The sequence below is a fragment of the Eretmochelys imbricata genome, chromosome 13 (genome assembly GCF_965152235.1).
Source record: "Eretmochelys imbricata isolate rEreImb1 chromosome 13, rEreImb1.hap1, whole genome shotgun sequence".
NCBI classification, from domain to species: domain Eukaryota; kingdom Metazoa; phylum Chordata; order Testudines; family Cheloniidae; genus Eretmochelys; species Eretmochelys imbricata.
In genome coordinates this window covers 43,148,477-43,159,381 of record NC_135584.1, presented here as the reverse complement: position 1 = coordinate 43,159,381, position 10,905 = coordinate 43,148,477, and the positions used below count along the sequence as shown (strand labels likewise).

Below are 10,905 nucleotides of genomic sequence, written 5' to 3'. Positions count from 1 at the left end.
CAAATCACTGTGTTTCCTACTTAATGTAAATGCCCGCAAAGAAAGTCGCACTTACCGGCAAATCACGACACGTTTAAGAAAGTCTGAGAAAGCCGTTCAGAAGCGGAATCAACCTCTCTCCGTTTCCTGGGGGTTAGGGAGGGCTCTCACTTCCACATACGCCCTTTAGTAGGCCAGTGGCTGAAGGAATGGGGCGAGTTTATCACATTCAGCTGAGGAGGCTGTCTCTCCAGGGCTGAAGGGTTCAGGGTGGAATTGAAACCGGAGCCGCTTTGCTTAACACAATGCGGAAACGTCTGATGTTCGGCCTTTTTATTTGTGCTCTGTATCCTGGTAGTTGGTCGTAGAGTTATGCTGATTATTCCCAAATCTCTCTCTTTCGCTTTTACACACATGCACGCACACACGCCTCTCTCTCCCCCTTTGCAGTGTGTGTCTCTCTCTCCGCCCCCATAGTCCTCGCTCTCAGTCTACTAAGGTACAGACGTGAGCGCTCAGAATGAACAGAACTGCTATATTTTCTCTCTCCATTTCTTGTTGCAGGTGCTGTGGTGGGTGACCGTGACTCGGTCCGGCCCAGGGAACCCCATGACCCAGCATTCGCCCCCCAGTGAGGGATGCACCGCTGGGCCACAGCTCAGACAGACGGTGCTGTCCTCCCTGTCAGCATCCTGTCAGACCCTAAACCTCTGACTGACAGACTCTGGGACTGGAGTACAGGGGACGGATCACTCAATGATTGCCCTGTCCTGTTCATTCCCTGTGAAGAACCTGGCATTGGCCACAGGATACTGGGCTTCATGGGCCATTGGCCATACGAGGCCAGATCGTTCTTACATTTTCTTGCTCGTTTTTCAAATTTGCGTGCATGATTTATTATGACAGGTTTCAGAGTAACAGCCGTGTTAGTCTGTATTCGCAAAAAGAAAAGGAGTACTTGTGGCACCTTAGAGACTAACCAATTTATTTGAGCATGAGCTTTCGTGAGCTACAGCTCACTTCATCAGATACATACCGTGGAAACTGCAGCAGACTTTATATATACACAGAGAATATGAAACAATACCTCCTCCCACCCCACTGTCCTGCTGGTAATAGCTTATCTAAAGTAATCGTCAGGTTAGGCCATTTCCAGCACAAATCCAGGTTTTCTCACCCTCCACCCCCCCACACAAATTCACTCTCCTGCTGGTGATAGCCCATCCAAGGTGACAACTCTTTACACAATGTGCATGATAATGAAGTTAGGCCATTTCCTGCACAAATCCAGGTTCTCTCACTCCCTCACCCCCCTCCAAAAACCCACCCCCATACACACACAGACTCACTCTCCTGCTGGTAATAGCTCGTCCAAACTGACCACTCTCCAAGTTTAAATCCAAGTTAAACCAGAACATCTGGGGGGGGGGGGGGGGAGAAGAAAAAACAAGAGGATTTATTATGTCCACTAGGGGACGTTCCTGACTTTCTGATAATTACATTTTACAGTGTATTTTATTTATTTAAGGTGTAATTGGATCAGGCAACCTCCGGACAACATTTCTTTCGCGACTCTGAAGTCATAAAGAGGAGAAGGAAGAGGGGGAAGTCACAGAGAGGGCACTTTTACAGCATACACGTTCTTTTAATGCACAAATGAGGAGAAAAAAAATGATAACTCCATAAAGAGCCTATTAAAACGGAGGAGAATTTGAAGCTGCAAAATGGTCTTCTGCCTTGCTCTACAGATCTTTCTTCTACTTGTGAAGTCAGGTGAGCTAAATGCTCATTTTTATTGAATTTATTGCGTTTCTTAAGAGCTACAGCAGTCCTGTCATAACAGGCTCAGGTTTCCAAAGAGGCCGAGGAGAATTAGGAACCCAGTTTCCTACCGATCTTTTGAAAATCCTACTTAATTTTTTAAAAAAGAAACTAGATTATCGGAACCACAAAACCTATGGTTTTATGGAAACAACTTTCCTTTCCTGATACTTTAATTTAAAATGGAAACCAGTTTCTACATAGGATCATCAGAGACTTTTGTGTATAACTATGAATGGATAAATATACTTTCATTACTGCTTTTTTTGTCTTTCAACAGGTCTTGTTCAAAGTAATTCTGTGTTTCAGTCTCCTGTAGAAATGCAAATCTCAGAGAGGCAACACGCAACTTTGCAGGGTAATTTCACCGCCGCCTTCACGAGCCCAAACCTCCTCCGGTTCCGTCAGTATCCGAACCACCCATCCCAGCATTTATTAGCAGCGCATCAATCTCCTGCTAAGAAGAACACGGTCACCTCTGGAACATTCTCATCAGTTTCGTTTAACGATAATAAGAGGGTTCCCTTGAAGATCGAGGCTGTGTCCCTGCAAGACAGGACCGTGTATCACTGTGCTCTGAGGTGCGCAGTAGGGCAGAGCTTCATCTCCGGCGCTACAAGAAGTGATCGAGGATGCTCAGGCACGGCTAGGCTGACAGAGACTGTTTTTCTACCCGGCCCTTTTTTATCACACTTCTCTGCCGAGTTCAGTTCCTTCTGCTCTTCCCATGTCTGGGAGGATCTTTCCATTTCTATCCCTGTGTCATGTTAGAGCCACCATGCTCTGCAAACCGAGCCCGATGCGTTATTATCGCAGTTATATTTATGTGAATTAATATATGTATGAATTTGCAACCTTTCAATGAAAATAGTTGTCAATAAAACAAATCACCCCACAAAACTTGGAAAATGGTAACGGGATCTCCTGGAGCTGTAAAAGAAACTGGGCAAGGTTCTGATCCCTGTTCCCTCACCGCAACTCTGGGTCTAACTAATCGGGGGAGCAGGTTCTTAGTTGCTGTGAAGCGTTTCAGCTCCACTGAAATCAACATCCACCCCCCCCCCCCACAGCTCTCTCTTTCTGCCCTTCAGTCTTTCTGTTCGCCCATCTTACTTATACAAGTAAGTCTCTCTGGTTCCCTGAGGAGGCAAAGAAGTCCACTTCATGTCAAAACATTTTATCTACTGCATAGAGATAGTGACAGCTACAGACAAACCTTTTTGAAAGGTGGAGTGGGTGGAAGAGCCACCAAACAGAGACGGTTTCACATAGAAATCATAAGCAAACATCACTCCCCTCCCCTAGTTTCCTCTGGGTTGGGGCATTGGGGTCAGATCCGCCCCTCTCGACTTTTCAAGGAGGCATGTGGGTCGGTTTATAACATTCAGCCAACAATCCCTTTGCTTCCCTGTTGTGTTTTCACCGCCTCTTTGTGACTCAGAGCAGAGTCCGCTAAACAATGGAAATGTGTTTTGTTCTAAGCCTTTTTATAGTCACTCTATGTCCAGGTAATTGAGCTGTTAGCTTTGCTCATGCAGCCTGGTTCACTGCTAATTAAACTCTCGCCCCCTCTCTCTCTCTCCTCCCAAAACCGGAACCAATCCACCAGCTTTCTCCATTCCTTTCCAGCACTTTCTCCATTTCAGTCTATCTGCTGTTTTATATATGTCCCTCACTGTCTGCCAAGTTTTATTCCCTTTTCCCTCTTCCACAATCCCTCTCTCGGTTGGGCACTCCGCTTGTTTGTAACTGGTGCATTGTATTGACTTATTTCTTGTCCCAGGTGCTGCGCTGGGTGATTCGGTCCAGTCCAAGGAATCCCAAGTGTCTGGAGTAGAAGGAGGCTCAGTAACTTTCAGCTGTTCCTACAATACCAGCGATTTTTCGGGCGTCTATCTTTCCTGGTACCGACAGTCTCCTAACCGAGCCCCGCAGTACATTCTGCGGAGAGGGACGAAGGCATACGCTGCTCATAGCGAAAATGCGGGTTTCGCCCAGCAGAGGTTTTTTTCCCAGGCCGATGACAGCTCCACAGCTCTGAACATCACAGCCCTGGAGCTGGCGGACACCGCGGTGTATCTCTGCGCCCTGCAGCGGGCACAGTGACAGAGCCACACAACAGAGCTGTACAAAAACCCTCCCTTTCCTTTCCATTCACCGGCCCTGCACTGGAGAGAGACCAGAGACGGGCGTCCCCGAAGCCCAGCAGTCTCCCCAAAGTGACAGAGACAGAGACGGCTCTGCTCTCGGTGACAGGAAATTACCAACAGGAGCCGTCCCGGCCCCACATCCTGCTCGCTCGGTGGAAGGCTTCAGGCTGAGGAATGTGGTTAAATTCTGTTTCACCCATAGAGACTTGGGCAAATGACTAGGGGAGAGATGTTAAAGGTATTTAGGTGCTTAAACATGCAGAGAGGCACCTAGGGCCGGATTTTAAAAAGGTATTCAAGTGCCCACTGGGATTTTCAAAGGTACCTAAGCACCCAACACCCATTGAAATCAAGGAGATTGAGATACCTACGTGCTTTTGACAAAATCTCACTAGGTGTTTAAACGCCTTTGGGATCTGCCTCCTAGCGCAGTGGCTCACCACCTTTCCAGACTACTCCATTCCTTTCAGAAGTCTGATTCCTCTTCCACACCCCAAGTTTCACTTCACTTAAAAACTAGTCACTTTAAAAAAAAAAGATTTAAAAATACAAAAATGGCGCACCCAGACTATTACTGAAAAAAACATGCTTTATGTCCCATTTTGTCTGTTATGACGTTTTAGTTTGCACTGACTTTGCCAGTGTTTTTATGTAGCCTGTTCTAAAACTAGACAAATGTCTAGATGAGTTGATGTACCCTTTGGAAGATCTCTGTGCACCTCTGGTTGAGAACCAATGCCGGTGTGAGATGTTTGAAAGCACCTAGGGCAAATTTTTGAGCACGTTTTTTGAGACAGACAATTGCTATCGACGTCTTTAGGCATCCAAACACCACCAAAATCTTCTCTTTGGTGAGAATTTCAAGAGTGACTGACCAGGTCACTAACTCCCCCTGGGTTTCCCTTGGAGTGCCTAAATGCTATAGTGAGTTATAACAATACCATATCATCAGCCATCACAAACACTTAAAAAATTTCTTCTCCCCCAACACTCAGGAAATCAAATAAGTATAAGAACATAAGAACAGCCACACTGAGTCAGACCAAAGGTCCATCTAGCCCAGTATCCTGTCTTCAGTGGCCAGTGCCAGGTGCCCCAGAGGGAATGAACAGAACAGGGAACCACCAAGTGATCCGTCCCCTGTCACTCATTCCCAGCTTCTGGAAAACAGAGGTTATGGACACCATCCCTGCCCATCCTGGCTAATGGCCATTGATGCACCAATCCTTCATGAATTTATCTAGTTCTTTTTTGAACCCTGGTATGGTCTTGGCCTTCACAACATCTGGCAAGGAGTTACACAGGTTGACTGTGTGTTGTGTGAAGAAATGCTTCCTTTTATTTGTTTTAAACCTGCTGCCTATTAATTTCATGTGGTGACCTCTAGTTCTTGTGTTATGAGATGCAGTAAACAACACTTCCTTATCTACTTTCTCGACACTAGTCATGATTTTAAAGACCTCAGTCATATCTCCCCTTAGCCGTCTCTTTTCCAAGCTGAAAAGTCCCAGTCTTATTAATCTCTCCTCATACAGAAGCTGTTGCATACCCCTAATCATTTTTGTTGCTGTTTTCTGAACCTTTTCCAATCCCGATTTATCTTTTTTTCAGTTGGGGCGACCACATCTGCACGCAGTATTCAAAATGTGAGCGTACCATGGATTTACAGAGAGGCAAGATGACATTTTCTGTTCTATTATCTATCCCTTTCTTAATGATTCCCAACATTCTGTTCACTTTTGGGACTGCCGCTGCACACTGAGTGGAGGTTTTCAGAGAACTATCCACAGTGACTCCAAGATCTCTTTCTTGAGTGGAAACAGCTAATTTGGACCCCACCATTTGATATGTATAGTTGGGATTATGCTTTCCAATGTGTATTACTTTGCATTTATCAACATGAAATTTCATCTGCCAAAGCAGGTATTTAAGTCATAGAGAGTGACTAATGGTGCTTTCCTGCATGAAGGTCACTGATAATTAACTGCACAACAGGTACTTATGTAATGATGATTAAAATTACCTGCCAAAAACATAGCAGCAATAACACATTAAGGCAGTTGATAGTCTTTAGGGCAATGATCCTTTTATAATTCTGTGCTTGCTCAGTGCCCAGCGCAATGGAGTCCTGGTCTAAGACTAGGTCTTCTAGGGGCACCTGGAATACTCTTAGTGTACAGCGCCTAACATAATGGGGTCCTGGTCCAGATTTTAAGGGCAGAAGGGAGCACTGTGATCATGTAGTCTGATCTCCTGTATAACGCAGGCAAGAGAATGTCACTCAACGATCCTACTTGCAGCCCATCCTTTGTGGTTGAACTAGAGCAGCATGAGAAATGCCATTTAACAATAAGACTTTTTAGTCTCAGAAAGGTTTCTGAAGTGGCTTCCGTGCTGGATTTTGATATTTTCTTTCATGGTTTCTTACAGCCACTAGTGGGCGCCCCTGACTACACATAGTGACGTTTCACATTATATTAGATACTTCGTTCTATAGCAATATGTGAATCAAACAGACTGACAGAAGTTCCCTTGTGATTGTGACTTTAGCATCATAAGAGGGGCGGGGAAGAGAGGACGTGGCCTCAGAAAGAGCAGATCTAACATTTAAAGCTGGAATTAACATTTAAACAAATTAAAGGAAGAATTATTTTATAATTAACTAAAGACTCCTAAAACAAGTTAAATTTATGCTGCAAAATGCTTTACTACTTGGCTTTACCGCTCTATCTTCTGCTTTTTTACTCAGGTGAGAAATGTTTACTTTGACTGAATTTAGTATTTATGTTATTTAAAAACTACATAGTTCCTATTATTACAGGAAAAAGAAAAGGAGGACTTGTGGCACCTTAGAGACTAACACATTTATTTGAGCATAAGCTTTCGTGGGCTCCTTCTTGCGAATACAGACTAACAGGGCTGCTACTCTGAAACCTGTTATTATTACAGGGTAGCTTTTCAAAAGACCCTAAGAGAGTTGGGCACCCAGCTTCCTTATGGGCACACAATACTTATTAACAGCACAGAATATTTTAACCAGAACAACAAACTTCGTCCAGTTTTTCTGGAAGAAGGTTTTGTCCTCTCTTGGAAAACAAATTTTGGTTTAACAACGGAAACCACTTTGTATACATGCTAGTACTCAAATTATAGACATATAGTAGAAAGGAAAAGGAAAAAGAAAGTTCTTTAATGACCTTTTATTCCTTTTACAGGATTTGTTGAAGGTGATTCTGTGTTTCAGTCTCCTCTGGAGGTGACAGTGTCAGAGGGACACGATGTATTATTACAGTGTAATTTCACCACCATTTCTAACACCCCGAACCTTTTCTGGTACCGCCAGTATCCGGACCAAGCACCCCAGCATATCCTGACAGCCTATAAATCTGCTGCTGAGAAGAACACCTTCATCTCTGGAAAGTTCTCAACCGTTTTGTTCGACAATAATAAGACGGTTCCCTTGAAGATCGAGGCTGTGTCCCTCCAAGACAGAGCCGTGTATCACTGTGCTCTGAGACCCACGCTGGGCACAGCGGCATCTCCAGCGGTACAAGAAGTGATCGTGGGTGCTCAAGCACACTGATGTTGTCAGAGGCTGTTTTCCTACCAGACCCTTTTTTAATGATACTTCTCTGCCAAGTTGTGACCGGAAGTTCGGGGGGGGGGGGGCGGAGCAAGCTGAAATTGCTCAGTTGGGGCAAACTGCAAAGAATGGGGTGGATGATCCCCCAAACTGGAGGTCATTTTTAACTCTTAGAGTCACCAAACCAGGAACAAAACAGCTTCTACAATACCTACAAAGCCAAAAACACAGTTCCCTTAATACAATCCAGTCTTGGGCTCCCACTCAAACAGCGAAGTCAAATATGGTGAGGATTGATTGCTGAAAGTCTCCTTCATCATGTCAAAAGTCCTACCAATCCCACATTGGGATCGGACACATTACCCACCAGGTCAAGGAATATTTCATATCCTACCCAAATACACGCTTACTGCCAATTCTTATTAAATAAAGTAAAATGTTTTTAAAAAAAGAAAAGAGTATTGGTTCAAAAGATCATTATACATACAGACATGAATAAAATTCTTAGGTCAGTTTCCGAGTAGAGATGGTGAGCTTTAGAGTTGCAGAGTGTTCTTTCTGAATTGGTTCCATAGGTTATAGTCCAATATCCAAGTCAGGGTGATCCAGACTTGAGCTGGACACCTTAGTCTTGCGGCTGACGAAGTTTAAGCAGATATGAGATGACAGGATTAGGGCCCAAGAGGTCGTTTTGTAGTTCTCCGGCAGCCTCTTGACAGCAAGTATTCCTTGGGTGAAGAAGCACTGTGGCTTTGAAGTAAAACTTCCTATTTCCTAAGTGTGCATCTGGGTATCTAGTTGCATTAATCAGCATGAGGTAATTATCCCTTAAGCAGTTTATAGACCGTTTACTAGAAACTTCACAGAGAAATGTAGACAATGATATTATTACAGCCAAGTCCCGTCTACATGTTAGTATCACCCTTTTGGTCTCTGAATCAATAGAGTATTGACAGGAAACGTCTGGTCAAATTGTTAACCACTAACAAGATACAGGTAAACACAGACGACCACAATCACTATCTTCTTCTAATTCTCTAACGGTACAGGTTTACATTTCAAAGCTCTAGACTACCTAACGAGCTTTTGTTAGTCATTTACGGCCTTAATTGCCATTTACATACTTTACTAATATGTCTTTAAAGGCTGAATTTGGGTCATGGAGCCTGCCTATTGCTTAACCCTTTCTAGCCCAGCGTCACACAAGTTCAGTTCCTTCTGCTCTCCCCATGCCTGGGAGGATCTTTCCGTTTCTATCCCTGTGCAGTGTTAGAGCCACCATGCTGTGCAAACCGAGCCCGAGGCGTTATTATCGCAGTTATATTTATGTGAATTAATATATGTATGAATTTACAACCTTTTAATGAAAATATTTGTTGTCAGTAAAACAACCTCCCCCCCCCCCGGGAAAATCGTAACACGATTTCATGCAGCTGCAAAAATGCTATACGAGACACTGGGAGAGGTTCTGATCTCCGTCCCATCACTGCAAGTCTGGTCTATGTCTATCTGGCCAGGTTCTTAGTTGCTGTGAAGCATTTCAGCTCCCCTGAAATCAGCATCCATCCATCCAGCTCTCTCTTTCTGTCCTCCAGCCTTTCTGTTCGCTCAGCTTCTTATACAACTATAAGAGATAGAGATAGTCACAGCTACGAACAAACCTCCCTTTTTGAAATCTGGGGGTGGATGAAAGAGCCAACAGAAACATTTTCACATAGAAATCGTTAGCAAACGCCACTCCCCTCCCCTAGTTTCCTCTGGGTTTGGGCATTGGGGTCAGATCCGCCCCTCTCGACTTTTCAGGGAGAAATGTGGGTCGGTCTATAACATTCAGCCATTTCCTGTGGTGCTTTCACCCCTCTCTTTGTGACTGTAAGAGCAGAGTCCGCTAAACAAAGGCCATGAGTTCTAAACCTTTGTATATTCTAACCCTCTTTAGACTCATTCTGTGTCCAGGTAATTGAGCTGTTAGCTTCGTTCATGCAGCCTGGCTCACTGCTAATTAAACTCTTTCTTTCTCCTCTCAAAACAAGAACCAATCCACCAGCTGTCTCCGTTTCGTTGCAGCACTCCCTGCTTTTCAGTCTACCTACCTACATACCCAGTTTTATTCCTCCCCTTTCACAATTTCTTCCCCTCTCTCGGTTGGGCACTCCGCTTGTCTGCAACTGATAGTGCATTGTATTGACTTATTTCTTGTCCCAGGTGCTGCGCTGGGTGATTCGGTCCAGTCCAAGGAATCCCAAGTGTCTGGAGTAGAAGGAGGCTCAGTAACATTCAGCTGTTCCTACAAAACCACCGATTCTTCGGGCGTCTCTCTCTCCTGGTACCGACAGTCTCCTAACCGAGCCCCGCAGTACATTCTGCGGAGAGGAACGAAACTATACTCTTCTGACAGCGAAAATGCGGGTTTCGCCCAGCAGAGGTTTTCTTCCCAGGCCGATGACAGCTCCACAATCCTGAACATCACAGCCCTGGAGCTGGCGGACACAGCGATGTATTACTGCGCCCTGCAGCGGGCACAGCGACAGAGCCAGGGAGCAGAGCTGTGCAAAAACCCTCCCTTTCTTCCCATTCACTGGCCCTGCATTGGAGAGAGACCAGAGACAGAGGTCCCCAAAGCCTCACAGTCTCCGCCCAGTCACAGTGATAGACAGATCTCTGCTCTGTCCCAGCCCCACGTCTCGCTCGCAGGAAGGCTTCGGGCTGAGGAGTACGGTTAAATTCTGTTTCACCCACAGACTTGGGCAAATGACTTGGGGATACATTTTAAAGTCAGCTTAAAGATGCAGAGAGGCACGTAGGGCTGGATTTTAAAAAGGTATTTAAGTGCCTCCTGGGATTTTCAGACGTACCTAAGGAGCCTAACACCCATTGAAATCAATGAGAATTAGACACCAAGGTGCTTTTGAAAAATCTCACTAGGTGCCTAAATACCTTTAAGATCTGTCCCCTAGTGCAGTGACTCTCCACCTTTCCAGACTACTGTACCCCTTTCAGGAGCCCGAATTGCCTTGTGTTCCCCAGATTTTACCGCAATTAAAAAGTACTCGTGAAAAAAAAATCAGACATAAAATACAAGCGCGCCACGGCCACAATATCACTGCAGAATTGCTTTCCCTCCCGTTTTGTCCATAAGAAGTTTTAGTTTGTACTGACGTGGCTAGTGCTTCTGATGTAGCCGTTCTCAAACTAGGCAAATGTCTAGATGAGTTGATGTAGCCCCGGAAGACCTCTGCGCGCCCTGGGTTGGGAACCACTGCCCTAGTGGGATTTTTAAAGGCACCTATGGTCAGATTTTTAAAGATGTTTCAGCACTTTAAGGAGAAGACTGTTGCTATATACTTGTTTAGGCATCTAAATATCACTACA

General features: G+C 44.9%; 1 gene segment (V, D, J or C); it reads left to right on the top strand.

The window, feature by feature from the left end:
- Positions 1–6,650: 6,650 nt before the first annotated feature.
- On the top strand, positions 6,651–7,533 carry LOC144273299 (T cell receptor delta variable 3-like). The segment is given in 2 exon segments: positions 6,651–6,699; positions 7,166–7,533. Coding segments are annotated over 2 exon segments (417 nt in total).
- Positions 7,534–10,905: the final 3,372 nt, after the last annotated feature.